Source organism: Rana temporaria, chromosome 2 (assembly GCF_905171775.1).
Source record: "Rana temporaria chromosome 2, aRanTem1.1, whole genome shotgun sequence".
Taxonomy (NCBI): domain Eukaryota; kingdom Metazoa; phylum Chordata; class Amphibia; order Anura; family Ranidae; genus Rana; species Rana temporaria.
In genome coordinates, this window is record NC_053490.1 from 284,500,250 (window position 1) to 284,520,292 (window position 20,043).

At 41.4% G+C, this 20,043-nt stretch overlaps 1 protein-coding gene across 10 annotated transcripts in view; it reads left to right on the forward strand.

Annotated features, from left to right (window-relative positions):
• The first annotated feature begins 512 nt into the window (after positions 1–512).
• The window catches only part of SRRM1 (serine and arginine repetitive matrix 1), a 71,257-nt gene continuing 51,726 nt past the window's right edge, over positions 513–20,043 (forward strand). For 7 of the 10 annotated variants that reach the window (XM_040337145.1, XM_040337147.1, XM_040337148.1 and 4 more), the window contains exons 1-4: positions 513–622; positions 12,464–12,553; positions 14,359–14,481; positions 16,744–16,914. In XM_040337145.1, the coding sequence (XP_040193079.1) occupies positions 602–622; positions 12,464–12,553; positions 14,359–14,481; positions 16,744–16,914 (405 nt within the window). In that variant the 5' untranslated portion in view covers positions 513–601. The other 3 variants (XM_040337152.1, XM_040337153.1, XM_040337154.1) reach the window with 3 other exon arrangements.

Sequence of the window (20,043 nt, forward strand, 5' to 3'; positions counted from 1 at the left end):
GGAAAGAGGGACATTGCTCCAAATCAGGAACAGTCCCTCGAAAACGGGACAGTTGAGAGCTATGCAACTATATAGATCAGACAAAATGAGGGAAAAATTAGGAAGAAAGAGGGACAGAGGGGCATTGCTACAAATCAGGGACAATTGGGAGCTATGCAACTATATAGATCAGACCAAAATGAGGGACAAATCAGGAGGAAAGAGGGACTTTGTTCCAAATCAGGGACAGTCCCTCCAAATGATGGACAGTTGGAAGCTATGCCCACAATCCTGAAAAGGGGTGGGGCTGTACATTCTTCAGGTTAAACCCCTTACTATAGATGCACAGACCAGCCGCCATAGAGATGGAGTTTTCTTTCAAAAGAAAAGAAAACTTATTTTGGTTCCAAATAAGAGAGCTCTAAGCCTATGACACCAAATACAATCATTGTATGCTTATTGGCGCCTCCAGAGGTCAGCCATACGCCTCACTATAGCACGCTCGTGACGTCGTCCAACCCTCCGTTCCCGTTCTCCGCGTGACCTTGAAGCCACGCCCCCCTTGCAGCGCGTTGGTTTGTGGGGGACTAGGTGCTGCGTGAGGAGGCGAGAACGAGTCAAGATGGACGCGGGCTTCTTCCGCGTGAGTAAAGGGTTGTCGGTGGGCTGGCAGTGCGGGATGTGTGTTGTAGTTGTGCGGGGTGTTGTTGTCTGGTTTCTTTGTGTTGACGCATGCGGTGGCTGAGTCAAAGGGAACGAGATGCGTCGCAGCAGATGCTTCATGCGTTAGGCCGCGGCCTGTCTGGTTTAGTCGTAGCCGGTTGTTAGCTTGTGGTGGCGCGGTGTGTCCTCCGTGAAAGTCATCCTTCTCTGTGGGTTAGTTGTGCGCTCCTCATAGCGCCCTGCTGTTTGTAGACACAGAGGCCCCGTGTGCCTATAGAGTGGGCGCGCGCGCCTGCGCCAACCTGGGCTTTCTGACCCGTCTACATCATGGGCCACAGGGTTCAGCTCCCATGGTCTACACATGATGTCTTCCAGAGAGCCGTTTGGGTCTTTTACAATGTAATACAAGCTGCAGACCGTGCCACACTCTGTACAAACAATGTTTACCCAAGAAGACGTAGCGTGCGGGCCTTCATTAGGCTAGATTCACACATGTTTTGCAGTCCATTTAACATGGTCAAATTCAGATCTGCTTTTTCAACTAGTGTTGCACCGATTATCTTTATTTATTTTTAATCAGCGAGTACAAGTACTGATACTTTCAAGCAAGTACCCTCTGACACAGAGTACCGATACTTTGCTGTGTGACTAACATCCGTACAAAAGGAATGCAGTCCATATTTCCATCGCACACGTTTCTGGAATAAGCTCTTAAAGTACCGTGGTGCTGTAGCGACTGCCAGCTGGATACTGGAACGTGCAGAATAACGTAGATATTTGCCAACACACCAAGGATCTTAAATTTCATTAACTTTTTTTTTTTTTTTAATAAAGATCACATCACAAAATGGTGTAGTGCAACATTTCGGAGTCACGTATGACTCCTTCATCAGATGCCTGACAAAGGGGTCCTGCGTGACGCCGAAATGTTGCACTGAACCGTTTTGTGATGTGATCTTTATTTAAAAAAAAAAAAGTTTTGACAATTAAAGAACCTTAGTGTAATGGTAACTATCTCCATATAAAACAAGCACAAATCACACCGCAAAGAATTCCATGCGATTTGAACAGGAATGTGGTGCAATTCCTATCTGAATCGCACGGTTCCCGTACTGCTCCTGTGTGAACCCAGGCAGAAATCACTGACAAGCCTGGGTTCACCCAGGAGCCATGTGGGAAGCTTCAGACAGAAGTTGCACAGCATTCATGTTCAAACCACATGTAATTCTTTGCTGTGCGATTTGTACCCATTCGTTTTGTATGGAAAGTTTTGGTATCGAGCATTTTCATGCGCACTCTTGGAAATACTCAGTATCGTCACTGGTATTGGTGCATTATTAGGCCTCTTGCACACTGCAGCTTGAAAAAGCTCAGTGCAATTGTTTACATTGACATGTTGAGTATCTATTTACTCAGCGTAACGTCTCTCACATTATACAAAAAAAATTGGGCTTTTTCATGAAACTGCCCCCCCAAATTTGTTGCGCAAATACTGTGCGAAATGAAAAAGTTGCAATGACCGCCATTTTATTCCCTAGGGCATGGGTGCTCAACCTGTGGCTCTCCAGCTGTTGCGGAACTACAAGTCCCATCATGCCTCTGCCTTCGAGAGTCATGCTTGTAACTGTCAGCGGCTTCCAATGCCTCATGGGAATTGTAGTTCTGCAACAGCTGGAGAGCCACAGGTTGAGCACCCATGCTAGGGTGTCTGCTAAAAAAAAAAACATATATGCGGTTTGAGGGTTTTGAGTAGTTTTCTAGCAAACTGGTGATTTTTACATGTAGGAGAGGAGTGCCGGTAAGGAAGTGGTTAAATAACAAACATGTTATACTTGCCTGCTCTGTGTAATGGTTTTGCACATAGCCTCTCTGGTCATCTTCTCCTTGGGTCCTCCACAAGTTCTCCTGACCCTTCTCCCAGGCCGAGTGCCCCATAACAAGCTGCTTGCTTTGTGGACACTTGTGCATGCTCACGCCCTCTTCACTGGCTGTGATTAACAGCAGCGGAAGCCAATGAGGAGGGAGATCAGCTGCTCTTGTGCGTTTTGCAGGATCGGGCTCTGATAAGCATTGTGGTTGTCTGAAGGGGAGCTGCGCACAGGTTTTTTACCCTGTTTAGAATGCATGAAGGTAAAAAAACCTTATCTTTTAAGCCTGGTTCAGACCTATCCATTTTTTTAGTGCTCTTTGCAAAAACACATTAGTCAGTTTAACATGGGACACATTTACATCTATGCTTTTTTTCAGCAACTGCATTTTTTTTTTTTTGTTTCGATAGAGAAGCTGCAGAAAAGCATGTGGTGGTTTTGCTGCAATTTTACTGTGTTTTGCATTTTTAATCTGCCCAACAAATTGGACAAAAACAAAATTTAACTGCAAATCGCATGTGCAAAAGTGCATAGCAAACTGCATAGATGGGAACTGAGCCTTAGAACTACTTTAACCACCTAAGGACCCCCTCCTACACATATACGTCGGCAGAATGGCACGGCTGGGCACGTACATGTACGTTGCCTTCAAGAGCCCAGCTGTGGGTCGCGTGCACGGTGTCCCGTGATCGGTCACAGGAGCTGAGGAACGGGGAGAGGTGTGTGTAAACACACCTTCCCCGTTCTTCACAGTGGCACTGTCATTGATCGTCTGTTCCCTGATATAGGGAAAGACGATCAATGATGTCACACGTCCAGCCCCGCCCCCCTACAGTTAGAAACACATATGAGGTCACACTTAACCCCTACAACGCACCCTAGTGGTTAACTCCTAAGCTGTAATTGTAATTTTCACAGTAATCAATGCATTATTATACCCTTTTTGCTGTGAAAATGACAATGGTCCCAAAAATGTGTCAAAATTGTCCGATGTGTCCGCCATAATGTCGCAGTCACGAAAAAAAGCACAGCCATTAGTAGTACAAAAAAAATAATAAAAATGCCATAAAACTATCCCCTATTTTTAGAACGCTTATTACGTATTCTTCTACATATTTTTGGTAAACAAAAAAAAAAGCTCCATTAGCATTGCTGGTTGTCTTGTCATAACGGCCACCACAAGAGATTCCAGAAGGAAGCATAGAACTGCAGAAGGCCACAAAGCCGCGGCCCAAGCGGGTGGGGGGGGACACGGAGCCAGGTCGCTAATTCTAGTCACAAATGCGACCTGGCGCCCGGGGTTTGTCGAACACACACACATATATATATATATATATATATTAGTGGGACTGCGACATTGCGGACAAATCGGACACCTAACTGTCATTTTTAACACTTTTTTGTAGGGATGTGCCAAAATTTTGGCAGCCGAAATCTGTCTTTTGAGCATGTTGGCAAAAGGGGGAAAAATGGCGATGATCGTGTGGTGGCTGTGCCGCCCATTGCGGAGTGTCATCCTGGTCCAAGTCCTGTCTTCCCCTCCCTCCTCTCATTGCAGAGCTGCAGTATATTTGTCAGGGATCTGAATTGTCCGGGCCGTAGTAACAATGTCCCTCCTCCTGTGATGGCACACTGATCCAATGGCGGGACATTTAATCAGTGTGACGTGATCACAGGAGGCGCGACATTGTTACTATAGCCCGGGCAATTCAAATCCAGCTCTGATCTGGGCCCAGGCAGGCTGCTGCATCTGATAGACACAGGCACTGGTAAGGCTGCATGACAGGCAGGCGGCTGCATCTGACGGGCACGAGCACTGATGAGGCTGCATCTGCTGGGCATGAGCACTGATGAGGCTGCATGACGGGCACGAGCACTGATGAGGCTGCATCTGCTGGGCATTAGCACTGATGAGGCTGCATGACGGGCACAGGCAGGCTGCATCAGATGGACACTGGTGAGGCTGCATTGATCTCTTGTATCGTGTGCAGTCTCTGACCTTCTCCTGTATCATGTCTGCTAGAGGTGCGCCGATTGAAAATTTTGCTAATACAATTAGAAGTGTGTTTAAGTTTAGCCACTTCAATACCAGGCTCTTTCCCCTTTTCCTGCCCACGACAATTTTCAGCTTTCAGCGCTGTCACACTTTGACAATTGTGCGGTCATGCTACACTGTACCCAAACAATTTTTTTTATTGTTTTCTTCCCACAAATAGAGCTTTCTTTTGATGGTATTTGATCACTGCTGGGGTTTTTACTTTGTGTGCAACAAATAAAAAATAAAATAAACCAATGTCTGTTTCTTTTATAAAATTTTATACAGGTCCATAAATATTGGGACATCGACACAATTCAAATCTTTATGGCTCTATACACCACCACAATGGATTTGATACAAACAAGATATGCTTTAACTGCAGACTTTCAGCTTTAATTTGAGGGCATTTACATCCAAATCAGGTGAACAGTGTAGGAATTACAACAGTTTGTATATGTGTCTCCCACTTTTTAAGGGACCAAAAGTAATGGGACAATTGGCTGCTCAGCTGTTCCATGGCCAGGTGTGTGTTTATTCCCTCATTATCCCATTTACAAGAAGCAGATAAAAAGGTCGAGAGTGCATTTCAAGTGTGCTATTTGCATTTGGAATCTTTCAACTCTCAATATGAGATCCAAAGAGCTGTCACTATCAGTGAAGTGTAAGCCATCATTAGGCTAAAAAAACAAAACAAACCCATCAGAGATGGCAAAAACATTAGGTGTGGCTAAATCATCTGTTTTAAAACAGCCTTAAAAAGAGAGAACGCACAGGTGAGCTCAGCAACACCGGAAGACCACAGAAAACAACTGTGGTGGATGACCAAAGAATTCTTTCCCTGGTGAAGAAAACACCCCTCACAACAGTTGGCCAGATCAAGAACACTCTCCAGGAGGTAAATGTATGTGTTAAAGTCAACAATCAAGAAAAGACTTAGTCTTGTAAAAAATAAGACAACCTGCAAGACAAAGACATAATGAGCTAGTATGCATAGCATACTAGCTCATTATGAATTGCTTACCTGAGATCGAAGACCCTGCAGCGGCCCTCGTTCGCCTCCTCCGACACCGCCATGATACCCGGAGTGACTTTCGGGTATTGCTGCACCGGCGCTGTGACAGGCCGGAGCAGCGATGACGTCAATCATGCGCATAATGCCGTTAGTAGCGGCACCCTCAGTGCGCTTGCGCCTGTTGTCTACGGCACTATTTTTTTGCAAAAATCTCCTATACTTAGGTTTGGGAGATATTTCTTGCATCTACAAGTAAGCCTTAATCTAGGCCTACCTATAGGTTAACATGGTTGTAAAGGGTTAACCACAAGATGTAAACTATTGGTGAGCCTCAAAAACAAGAAGGCCAGGTTAGAGTTTGCCAAACAACATCCTAAATAAGCCTTCACTGTTCTGGAACATGATCCTATGGACAGATGAGACCAAGATAAACTTGTACCAGAGTGATGGGAAGAGAAGAGTAGGGAGAAGGAAAGGAACTGCTCATGATGCAAAGCATACCACCTCATCAGTGAAGCATGGTGGTGGTAGTGTCATGGCATGGGCATGTATGGCTGCCAATGGAACTGGTTCTCCTATATTTATTGATGATGTGACTGCTGACAAAAGCAGCAGGATGAATTCTGAAGTGTTTCGGGCAATATTGTTATCTGCTCATATTCAGCCAAATGTTTCAGAACTCATTGGACGGCGCTTTACAGTGCAGATGGACAATGACCCAAAGCATACTGTGAAAGCAACCAAAGAGTTTAAGGGAAAGAAGTGGAATGTTATGCAATGGCCAAGTCAATCACCTGACCTGAATACGACTAAGCATGCATTTGACTTGCAGAAGACAAAACTGAAGGCAAAATGCCTCAAGAACAAGCAGGAACTGAAGACCGTTGCAGTAAAGGCCTGGCAGAGCATCACCAGGGGTGAAACCCAGCGTCTGGTAATGTCTATGCATTCCAGACTTCAGGCTGTAATTGACTGCAAAGGATTTGCAACCAAAGTGAAAGTTTGATTGATGATTGTTAATCTGTCCCATTACTTTTGGTCCCTTAAAAAGTGGGAGGCACATAATACAAACTGTTGTAATTCATACACCGTTCACCTGATTTGGATGTAAATACCCTCAAATTAAAGCAGTTAAAGCACATCTTGTTTGTTTTTGGTTCAAATCCATTGTGGTGGTGTATAGAGCCAAAAAGATTAGAATTGTGTCGATGTCCCAATATTTATGGACCGGACTATATTAGAGATGGTTGGAGGCTGGGGGGGGGGGGGGGCAGGATGCAAGAGACGGAGAATGCAAACTGCATTTTTCTTGAGCCTTTCTTGCAATAAAGATGCCAATAATGGCCACCAATAAATTCATATTAATTTAAATTGCTATTAATTAAAAAGTCGACTATAATATATTTTTTTTTTTTTTACTTTTTGGCCTAGTGCATCCTTAATTTTTGGATTCAGTGAACCCCTACTTTTTTAGGAACCAGTGACATTATTACAGTGATCAGTACTACAAATATGCACCGACATATTAATGGCACTGGCAGGAAAGGGTTTAACGATGATCAAGGTGTTAAATGTGTTCCCTGGGTGTGTTTACCAACTGTATGGGGGGTTGGGCTGCCTGGGACAAGACAGATCGGTCATCCTGCATAGCAGAAAGATAGGATCTCTGTGCCATCCCCTGACAGAACGGAGATCTCAATTTTTCTTACTTTGGCAGATCCCCATTCTGTCTCTGCAGGGAACGATTGTGGGCGGACTTAAAAAAAATCGCAATAAGCGTATATTGATTGGTTTGCGCAAAAGTTATAGAGTCTACAAAATAGGGGATAGTTTTATGGATAGTTCAATGGGTCCATTGAGGGACCCAGTACTTTCTACAAACTATGGCATGCAGGGGGGAAGGAGGGGTTATCCTGAGCTGGCCGGTACTCCTGTAGGCAACAGTATCTGAAGTCCTGTGTCCCACACTAGACTCCAAGAAAAAGATTTTGCAGTAAGTGGAAAAATCCCTTTTATATCTGAAACTTAAAGAGGTCAAAGTAAAGTTTGGTAAATCCTGATGGGTTTTACTTCCTCTGTTTCCCTGCAAAGGTAAAGCAAAATGGGCTACTATACATCGCATAGTAGCCCATTATGTGACACTTGTCTGCAGTAGAAGCCCGCAATGTCAGTCTTCCGCGCTGGCAGCGAGCATCCATTCTTCACCCCTCTTCTTCTGGGGCCGCAAACTCCGGCTCTGACTGGCCGAAGTTGCTTGACGTTGCGCATGCGAGCCACCTTTCACAGCATGTCCCTGGATTGAAACGGCACAGCGTGCCCTTTCAAGACGGCCATGCACTGTTTAAGTCGTCGCTCAGGGAAATTGCAAATATCTCAGAGACCTTGTAGGTCTTGGAGATTTTGCAAGCACCTACATGTAAGCCTTAATCTAGGCTTACCTGTAGGTGTAAGTTGTCCCTGGGGGTTTACTTTTTAAGTGGATATATTGTCTAAAATAAGTTGCAATATGTAGTCAACATTTGAGATTTCTATGGGATATTGGAAGTTCTCACAAGCGGGTCCCTGCTGACCCCTTTTTCTTAGATTTGTTTGTAACTGTACTTATTTTGTCAAGTGTTGCACTATACTAATCGTTTATAATAATGGGATGGGATATCTGGCACATTTTTACAGCTGTTTGTTTTTGGCTTCAGATGTTTTTTTCTATAGTCCGTAAACTCCCCATCATTTTATTCTATGTGTCCATGCACACATAGGCTGTTATCAACTGTTTTTGTCTGTAAAAAAAAAAAAACTAGTGGCTTCTGAGAGGAGTTTTCAGCTGTAAAAACACTCTAACATCAAACGCCGATACACGCTCAAAAATGCGTTTCACCAGTGCTTTCTTTTTTTTTTTTTTTTACATTTTTGATCCATTAAAAAAAAAAAAGCTAGAGCAGAAAACCGCTAATACACTAAAAACCCTATTGCAGAAACATTGGAAAAACTCACTGCAAAGCTACTAGCATTTTTTATAACGTTATTTTAACATTTAGTGTGCCTTAGGCCACTTTTACACTTGTGCGACTTGTCCTGCGATTTGGGACTGCTAAGTCACATGACAAGTCGTACCCCATGATTTCCAATGGGTACCATTCGTATCCGCAATTTTTAAAGTAGTCCCTGTACTACTTTCGTCCGACTTTGATGCGAGTTGAGGTCCATATACTTTAAGTTTTACACAGGCATTCCCTGAAATCGCAGCCGCAAAATCGTGCGACTTTGAAGTCGCAGTAAGTCGTGTGAAAGGGGCCAGAAGGGGAACTTCACCTACCGTTTTTATTTGTTATCCAATCTTACTATTTTTTGGTGGATTATTTTATAAACATACTCGCTTGCCCAGCAAATCCCAAAGCATTGTTTTGAAGTAGGGCTGTTGCTGATCAAAAATTTTCTGTTCGATCAATCGTTTTTTTTTTTATCGATTAATCGACTAATTTCGATTAATTATAATGCACATACAGATCCAACTACTTTTAGCTGATCTCCTTGCAGGCTGATTCCCAGTGCAGCTACTGTACCAACAACTGGAAAAATAGATGGCAGGATACAAAAAACACACAAAGGCAACACTCAATGGGAATAGCATTAAAACTTTTATAGTCTTCAAGTAGGTAACCAAATAAATATTGCACTGGAGATAAAATCGATGTAGCTACATAAACTGTAAAAATGGTGCGAGTAATACCAAACGGTACCAAAAGCAGTCATAAAAACATGTAGCCAAGTATGATACTGGTATAAAAATGTGTACAACGATACCACTGTTGAATCCAGATGAGGAGAGGTTAACATCAGTCTGTTGAGATGTAGATGTCCCATGAAGGGAACTATCACAACTCCCAGTGGATGGTTGTAGAATACCAGGTTGATAGAGGGAAGTGTAACAGCCCTTGCGTGTGGCAGATAGTAAGGTCCCGCCGGCATGCAGATATGAAGGCACAGCAAAGGAGCCCTTCAGATGGACACGGCAAGCCCCGCCGGTGTCCGTGACGTTACTAGATCTCTGACAGAACTCCCTGAAGGCCCAGAAGCCAGCGGAGAGGTGAGTACCAATCAAACAAATTTTAATCGATCAAAATGATTTTGATCGATCAAAAAAATTAAAGATTAATCGATTAATTAAAAGTTAATTTGCACAGCCCTATTTTGAAGTATTTAAATGGGTCTTGCCAGACTTGCATAAAGTCACAGGGCGACTAATCACTGTGAATGCACTCATTTTAGTGTACCAACGTCCCGAGACAGTGACCATGGAAATTAATGGACTAATAAATTGGACTTTTGGCGGTACAGGTAATTAATGTAAAAGATCTATAAATATTTATTTTGTAAAAAATGCATAAATAGAAACTTGTGTACATAATTTCATGAAACAGTATCGGCATATGGTATCGGTACATCTAACACAAAATAAGATAGATTTATACAGGTACATTCATGGCATAAAAGCACATAATGTCAAAAAGGTATAGAACTAACTCTTAGTGTTTGAAGCTGAATCCAATATGCATAATAGTAGATCTTGCTTTTACTCTCGACATGTTTAGCGTACAGGACGCTTCATCAGGAGCATAAAGGTGGGTCATTCGAATCTCAAAGAGTCGATCCAACCACTGATTGTGTGGTACTGGTAGCGGTGCCTATGCATGGACCTCTGTTACCTGCTGGTCTCTTTCCTTGGCTGCTCCAACTTTGATATGATCAGACACTATCTTACTTACTGACAGATCCAATTGTCTGTCGGTAGTTGTTGAGGTGGTTCCCCCCCTCTACTGTTTGGCCAATTGATGAAGCGTCCTATACCCGAAACATGTCGAGAGTAAAAGCAAGATCTACTATTATGCATATTGTATTCAGCTTCAAACACTAAGCGTTCTATACCTTTTTGACATTATGTGCTTTTATGCCATGAATGTACCTTTATAAATCTATCTCTTATTTTGTGTTGGATGTACCGATACCATATGCTGATACTGTTTCATAAAATTATGTACACAAGTTTATATTTATGCATTTTTTACAAAATAAATATTTATAGATCTTTTACATTAATTACCTGTACCGCCAAAAGTCCAATTTATTAGTCCATTCATTTCCATTGTCATTGTTTTGAAGTAACCTATTTTGCCATGTATGCTTTGATGGGTTTATAAAGTAGCTAAATAAAAAAAACTGCTGCTCACCCAGTCCCACACCATCTTCCCTCTTGCATTAACTGGGAACCTGTTGTACCTACCCAGGAAGAGTCAGATGGCCTCCAGATGACGCTGTGCATACGCTGTTTCTGTTTCTGGGATGCAGGACATGAATATCCAAGAAGGCGGCAGGCAGCTGTGGGATCTCATTCCCTGAAGTGTAGTGAGGTTTAACAAATAAATAAAAGATTGTGTAAAAAGAGGGCAGTAGGGGTCATATGGTAGAAAGTGGGTAAAGGTTTTCTTTAAAGGGACACTGTCACTTTGCCCAATCAAGTCAAAGTGACCGCGTCTGCAGATAATCCACCCCTTTAGCCATGCTTTTACGCCTCCTCCCTGCACTGCCGCAGCTTGCATTAATGGAGCAGCAATTCCAGGTATGAGGGAAAACTTGACCTTTTGGACCCCTTTCACACTGAAGCGTTTTTACAGCGTTTTAGCATTAAAAATAGTGCTATTAAAACGCGCTCCATGCTTTTCAATGGACCCTTTCACACCAAGTCCTGCAAGCAGCATCTTTGGAGCAGTTTTTGGGCGCTGAAAAAAAACAGTCCAAAAACGCCCTCTCCATTGAAATGAATTGAAAGCGCTGTAAAAAACGTTAGGGTCTTAGCGGTGCTTTACCAGCGTTTTTTGGGCGCTGACATTATGAAAGGGCTCTGAAAGCACTCGGGCTTTCACATTGGGATTGCAGGTGAGGCTTCTTTCAGGAGCTTTACAGGCTTTTTTTTTTTTTTTAACGCCAAAGCGCCTGAAAAATGCTTGAAAAACGCCTCAGTGTGAAAGGGGCTTAACAGTGCTCAGACTTGAGTGGCTGATCAGCAGGCCCCCCACACATGGTCTGCGACAGCAGACATTGCATCAAGAACATTCTGGATAGAATTTATGTTCTTCCTTTTGCAATCCACGACCCTGTAACTTTGTCAGATGACAGTGACTCGTGGGTTCACTGTTCTCTAAAGTGCTAAGTGCTGGCATTAAAGGGGTTGTAAAGGAAAAAAAATTTTTTTCATAATAAGCATCCTTTACCTGCAGACATTCCTCTTTTCACTTCCTCATTGTTAGTTTTTGCTCAGAAGTTGCTCTATTTCTTCTCTGTTCTGTTCACTTCTTGCTTGTCTGATTGTTACTCACCATCGTTGAAGGGAGGCTTTACTGCGGTGGTCAGTGACGTGCTCACCCCCTCCTGGGAACTACATCTGTGCGGCAGGACGCTCTCTACGTGTTAGAGACTTCAAGGAGGTGTGAATTACTGGGCGTGCCGCAATTCATACTGGGAAATGTAGTTCTTACATGAACAAACGATGCAAACCAGGAAGTGAATGAGAGAACAGAAACTAGAATGCCGGAGGTGATATAGATGAAGGAATTTAATAGGTATTTACTCGTTTTGTAACAGAATCATTACACTATTCTGTCTGTCTACCTTGCAGACATTAATTTTAGGCAAAACTTTTTTTTTCCCTTTAGTGACCCTTTAAGTTAATCTGTCATATACAAGCAAATATACATATGTTGTTTGGATGTTTGAGCAGTTCCTGTTTATCACCCAATATGTACTTATGCGATGCATAACATTTTTCTTTAATTTAATTTTTCCCCCCAAATAGTTTTATTGTATTCATCTTGTGTGTGTGTGTGTTTTTTTTTTTTTTATGCTTTGCAGGGCACAAGTGCAGAGCAGGATAATCGCTTTAGCAACAAACAGAAGAAGCTTTTGAAGCAGTTAAAGTTTGCAGAATGCCTGGAAAAGAAGGTACTGTTTGTTTAATATTGAAATGTTATACCCAAACGCTTACCTTTTAACAGGCAGGGTATTACTGGTGATAAATGGAGAACATCAACAAAATTAAAATTGTACCATGGGGAAAGGTTTGGACCTTTTTGTTTATGCAATACTCATGCTGGAGTTTTGGATCTGATTACAAAACATATGCAACAGATGTTTACATAGAACTTGCTTTGCTATCCCCAAGACAATATGCACACAACAAAATGCTTCATACATGCACTGTCTTAACCTTGTAATATACAAATTCTTATGTTGACGTTAATCCACTATACAGAATTCTTGTAGACTGGCAATAAAACTTTTGCGGTGGGAATTGGTGGTCCCTTTCTTTAAAGGAGTAAAGGCAGAAAGTTTCTAATCCTGAAGGGACACTTAGGCCCCATTCACACCTGAGCGTAGCGTTTTTGTCACACGTTTTGTCGCGTTTGCATACATCGTTGTCCGACGTTTTTGAACTGTCTGTTTTTTATTTTAGCCAATAGGAAAAATTATCATCTTTCATCATTTGTTGCTATGTTTTTAGATTTTTTTTTTTCATCTTCTTCCTGGGTGAATATTCAATTTCACAGAACAGATAAAAGCGTCAAAACGCCCGTAGAAACGCTTGTTGTCGCACTAAACACTTGAATCGAGCGTTTCCATTAGTTTCTATGGTAATACGTACGCTCAAAAACGCCCAAATCGGCCCAATTTGAGCGACAAAAAAGGGTCCAGAACTTGTTTGAGTTTCAGGCGTTCGGCTTCAGGCATTTTGGAGTGGAGATGTGAACCATCTCCATTGAGAATAATGGATTTTTTTCCCTCCTAGCGTTTTGTAGCTTCAGGCTACAAAACGCTCAGGTGTGAATGGGCCCTTAAAGGTTCCTTTATTTACTTTTAAAATAACAAACATGTTATACTTGCCTCCTCTGTACAGTTGGTTTTGCACAGAGTGGCCCCGATTCACCTCTTCTGGGGTCCCTCTGCTGCGCTCCTGGCTCCTCCCCTCATCGAGTGACCGTCGGAGAAGTGCGCTCTGGTGTCCTGTGCCATAGAATGCATTGAGGTAAAAAAAAACGGGAGGGTTTACAACCCCTATAATGCATTCTGCATTAAAGATGAAAAAGCCTTCTGTGTGTAGCAGCACCCCCGAATACATACCTGAGCTCTTTCTGTCCAGCGATGTCCCTTACTCTCCCACCTGATTGGCTGAGACACAGCAGTGGTGCCATTGGCTCCCACAGGTGATGGCCAATCAGGAGAGAGGCGTGGCCAAATGGCAGCTCCATGTCTGAATGGATACACAGAGCTGCAGCTCGGATCAGGTGCCCCGATGGCAAGCTGCTTGTTGTAAGGGCTCTCAAAAGGCGGGAGGAGCCATGAGCAGCAAATGGGGACCCAAGAAGAGGAGGATCCAAGCTTCCCCGTGCAAAACTACTGCATATAGGCAGTAAATATAACATAACATGATTTTTTTTTTTTTTTTTTTTTTTTTTTTTTACAAGACTTTACCATTACTTTAATATCAGAAGGGCATCTTAGCTCCAGATTGGGAATAAAGTCTTGTTCACACTTGCAAATAGGGTCTTCAGTGGATTCCAGTTGCAAAACTCTCTGGTGTATGCAAAGAGCTGCAGGAAGGCCTGTCCATAGCAGTGACAGGCTGATGGGAGCTGACTGCTGTTGGAATGTTTTCTGCTGAAGTCCCCCTTAGCAAGCATAGATTAGGCCTGATTATATCTTTATGCTTTGTTTTGCATTATAACAAAATTATTTTATATCTTTTTCAGGTGGAAATGAGCAAAGTAAACCTGGAAGTAATCAAGCCTTGGATAACAAAGCGTGTAACAGAAATTCTGGGGTTTGAAGACGATGTGGTCATTGACTTTATTTTCAACCAGCTGGAAGTGAAGGTATTCCTCATTGAAGGTTTAGGGTATTATTTTATTATATGAGTTGCAATGCGTTTGACTTAGCATGTACATTGTGTGACCTTATTACCAGTGTTGGTGGAATAAGTTTAGCTGCAGGTACATGGTATTCAGACTGCAAGTCAGGAAGAAGTTAATGTTTTGCTGTGTGACATGATGGGTTAGATGGCAGTTTTCTAATGATGATGTGATTTATGATTTAAAAGGCCTGAACCAAAATGGAAGTTATTCCTTGCGTGTGAAGTATAGCACCATCACCTATTTAGGGCACAGCAGAGTGAGTGTCCAATGTCGCTCTGACCCAACTCTTGATGATGCAGTGTTTGCTCTGGAGGTGAGTGGTGTTACGGTGGATGAGCAAAAACAAAACAAAAAAGCACAGTAAAAAAATTGCATAATTAAAATTCGTTTACATTTAAAAATACATCGTTTAGCATAATGGTATAACTGGTTAGAGACCTTCCATTGCCTTAAGCATGATAACATTTGCACCCAAATGTTTAAATTATACTATGATAAACTTTATAATTAGTAAAGGCTATATCATGTTTTTGCATACAATTTTGTTTAAACAAAAATATGCTTTTATTCATTTAGTTTACGCAAATTATTAAGAGTTAAACATTGTAATCTATAGTCCCTTTTAAACATCAGGTTTCCTCAGTATCCATTCTAAGTGCTTTTTTGAATGACCAGTCCTGCTCTGTGTGTTCCTCTTATATGGGATGTTGTTTCTTTAACATGCACCTGTGCCCAGACTATGGACATAAAACTATTTACATATGCTTAACAACCTGTAGAAAGACCTTTTAAAATAAGCCCTGACCTCTGTAGCTGCTTTTTAATATGAAAGTTGATCTTTATCAAAGATCATAATGAGGAGTCTTGACTCAGGTTTAAATGGGTTTCAACAGTTTAGAACCGCCTGCTGGTTGTTTACATTTGAGGCAGGCTGCAAAAGTTCTGTTGTAAGGCTCTTTTCACACTAGGCAGACTCTGTCGCTACGGAGTCCGCCAGCTCAGCGCGGACAGATCTCCCATTGAGCCGACAGATGACAAGCTCCTCTCTACTCACTGAGCGGGGAGGGGGTTGTCGGGCGCTGCTGTCTCCTATGAAGCGATCTGATCCGCCATGGACGGATGGGGACGTATCCCCCCATACGTCTGTTTTTATCAGATCGTGTCGGATGTCAGCGGACATGTCTCCACTGACATCCGGCGCTCCATAGAGATGCATGAAGCGGCCCTTCAGGTTCGCCATCAAAACTGACAGGCGGACCTAAACGGTCTGTCCGTGTGAAAGGGGCCTTATAGAAAAAAAAATCTAAGCTTTCAGTGAACTTTGAAAGTTTCTCCCTAATGCTTATGGATACAAAGGTAAATAAGTGCTTGATTTAAAGTCCTTTTAAGGCTTGTTAAGAATATTTAAATATTTTAGAATGGCCTAATCTGGGCACAGATTCATTTTAAACACTCCACTGTTAACAAACAAGTTGGTCCAGAGATCAGTTGGATGCTTGCAAGTCAATCAGATAAAACCATTTAGCTTTTATAGTGATAATTTGAAGCATGAGTAAAGAGTCGATATTTGATATCTTTATATTTGTGGCTGTGTACTCATTATTGCTTGTTCATTTTTTGCAATTTAGATAAATGATATAACATTAAACTCAAGGTGGTTGAGTTGCTGTAGGCAGTCGGAAGCAAGCCAAGCGAACACCTTTCTCTCCGGGGGAACTGGGAGATACCCCCAAACCTCCCCCAAGGTTCCAAGAAGAGGCTGAAGACTGCTGGAATCTGTACTTTGTGCTGTTGCGCTAAGCTTGTCACAAGGATCTATACCGCTTGACTATGTACATAATATTTCAAACTGCCCAGTGATCTTTTAAGCCTTTGTGGACTATACCACCTTTTTATGTTAACCCACCAGCTTAGTTAGCACTACATATAAGTCTTCTGTAGTCTACAGAGTTAATAATTTGTTTAATTGTTATGTAGTACTGTTGCTGTGTCAAGTATACAGAATAGACGTTGCAAAGTCAGATATGCAGGTATTTAATTTGACGAGATCCACAAAGGGTTAACAGGCCATTATTAATATGCAGTAATTTGGCAGAATGTATGCCACAAAGACCTACTAAAATTTAGTTTTCCCTAAATGTACATTATTTAGAGCAAAAAAAAAATAATTCTGAAATAGTTTGCAGTACTCACCTGTAAATCTTCCTGTTGTCTCTTTTTCAGAACCCAGACTCTAAAATGATGCAAATTAACCTGACTGGCTTTCTAAATGGAAGAAACGCCCGGGAATTTATGGGAGAGCTATGGCCACTACTACTGAGTGCCCAGGAAAACATTGCTGGAATTCCTACAGCATTCCTTGAACTGAAAAAAGAAGAAATCAAGCAGAGACAGGTGAGTTTTTTTTTTTTGTATATTTTTATCAAGGTTGAGAGGAGGTATAGCTAGCATGCTTGTTTATGGGAATGTCAGACATGCCTTTTTCCATTGAACTGTCACTTTTCATACTTGTCACTGGACAATAGCGACAACTGAAAACAAGTATGAGAAATGGAAGAAACAAGGAGGGGGTAGGTGAATAGTTTCCTAAGTCGAACAGCAGTAGCTCACAATCCCATCATAAGATACATAAAAACAAAAATGCATATAAGGAAGAGAAGAATTCTCCTCCAAATATAGGGATTTTTTGGGTGAGGTGCTATTCGTAATATTTAAGGTAAGCGCACAAAACACAATGGTTTTAGAAAAATATCAAAAGATTTAATTTTCATATACAAATATCCATATAAAACAATTTACATGATATGACCACAATACATTATAGGAGAATGAAAAAGAGAGAATTATTAAATGCAGACTGCCGACTAGTTTCGCACTGTTGTGCTTCGTCAGGGCTTGCAATTCATTCTTTTTGAATATGGTGGTCTGTGTGTGACATAGAAATATACGTCATTAATACATCATAATAAAGTACAATATAGTCCATTTAACAATCTTGGTAACAAAAGAGAGATACGATATAGTAACCATGTGCTTACCAATTCCGTTTAAGAGACTGAGCCAGAGCAAATTGTGCCTAAATGTTAACCAGTGAGTCCCAGCGGAGTGGGCCGGTGCAGCGATGCGCTTTGACCAGTGGAAGCCAGATCCACCTGGCCGTGGCAAGTGCGGGTAATGGGATGTTTAGGACTGACGGCAGGGTCCAGGGTTAAATCTGTAAATGTTCAATATAATAGGTGTATATCCTCAAATATGGTGAAGACACCTTGTGTAGAGTGACAATTGACAGTGGCAAAATACCAGCAATGCCAGTTAGATACCCTACTGGCACTAAAATATCATAATAAAAAGTATAGATAGCGCAGCAAAAAGCTGCTCAAAGAGAAATCTAGTTGGATTTAACCATAGTAACACATGTCTCCAATTAACGGTATATGGTAGTCAGTGCCAAGGGGTCCTCAATAGTATGGTAAAAAAATGCAGAGTATTACCTTAGAACATATTATATCCTGATAAGAGTATTAGTAATGCTGCGCTTAGTAAGACGGTGACTCCCCCATTCAATTAGTCTAAAAGTAAAAATAAAGTGATGCAGAGTCGATCAATGCAGCTGGTCAGACTAGGTGTTTGGTCCAGTGTAAGAGTAGTAATGAGTAACATAGGTACCGAGTAAAGTAAATACCGTGATGTAGAAATTGCACTGGATATGAATGGGTTAGGAAGCGCTATGTCAAGAGGCAGATCCCAGCATCCAAGAATATCTCCACCGCTAGCCGCGTGTCCCGTCACCCAGGCTGGCGTCTGACATATGAAATGTCAGCGCCAGCTTAAGTAGCAACATCCCCACCTGAAGTCTGCATTTAATAATTCTCTCTTTTTCATTCTCCTATAATGTATTGTGGTCATATTATGTAAATTGTTTTATATGGATATTTTTATATGAAAATAAATCTTTTGATATTTTTCTAAAACCATTGTGTTTTGTGCGCTTACCTTAAATATTAAGAATAGCACCTCACCCAAAAAAATCCCTATATTTGGAGGAGAATTCTTCTCTTCCTTATATTTATTTTTGTTTTTAAGTATGAGAAATGCTCTGATGCTACATGTTACCATAACAATTATTTTTTAATACAAACATCCGCTTGTATCAAAAATTCAGCTGCTGAACACAATAACTTTTTTGATACTAGGTATAAATAACAAGTGAAAAATGTGATCAAATGAATAATGTAGATTGAAAGTTAGTTGGAAGCTAATGTAAACTGAGACAAATGTATACACAGAGCTGTTGACACGGCAGCTCTCGACGGTCTGTGTCTGATCTGTTCCTAGAAGCGAAGCAAATTTATCCATAAGGTAGCTGAAAAATTTAGCGAGATTGCCCCTGCCTAAGGTGTCCGTTTAATAAACTGTGAAGTTTTTTCTCAGTTCAGTTCCCAGCAAATTATCTCCTGCAGCCGGTTTAATAAACTGAGAACTTCAGTTCTCAGAGGGAGAACAGAGGAGAAGTGTTTCCTCTGAAAACAGCCGAGATCTGTGTAAAAGTGGGTGGGCTGCCTGTAATCTTGTGAGATTACGGTGCAGCCGAGTTCAAAAAGTGAAACTAAAGTTTAAAAGAACATGTAATAACATGTTTTCAGACATGTGTTAGAGATAGAGATATATATATATATCTCTATCTCTATCTCGTGTGTGTGTGTGTGTGTGTGTGTGTATATATATAATATATATACAAAAAATTCTCCTGCACTCTGGTGTTTGGGGTAATGCAGTCCAATCGTGAGATAGGATCACAGGTCTTGCAGCCCTCCTCTGAACCATTGGTGTTCATAGACTAAGAGAAAAAACAAAAGGGAGGGAGGGCGCACCGACCTAGTGCATTTATCATAAGAGATTTTTATTTTAATAAAAACAAGTAAATTATGCTCACAAACGAGAGAGTTTAGATACAGCTTAATCAATTGGTCAGACCAGTCATCTTGGTCCCTGTCAGCAAGATATGATACAGAGGATTCAATGGTACCCTTTTAGCGACAGAACAGCTAACGTTTCTGAGGCGCACCCCTTTCCTCAGAGCCTAAGATGTTTTGTCCCACTCTCATTTCTTCTTGTTGCATGTTGAAGCTCTACTTGGAACCTTGTTAAGATCCAACAATGTAAAATGTTTTTTTTGCCATTTTTCAAGTGGTCTTAAACTTTTGATCAGGACTGTATTATTTATATAATATATATATATATATATATATATATATATATATATATATATATATATATATATATATATATATATATATATAAAATATAAATGTGTATGTTGTTAATAATCATTTTTTAACCCACTGGTGCTGATATTAGGAAGAAATAAGCCTTCTTCCTCTTATCACACACCAGCTTCTCTTCCAGATTCTTCACCTCTGAGCTGGTGAAGCCATGTGCTGTGATGAGAAGCGGAGAATATGTTCTCTGCTCCTTATCTCAGTTTTTTAAACCGACAATGCTCTGTGATAAGCCGTGATCATC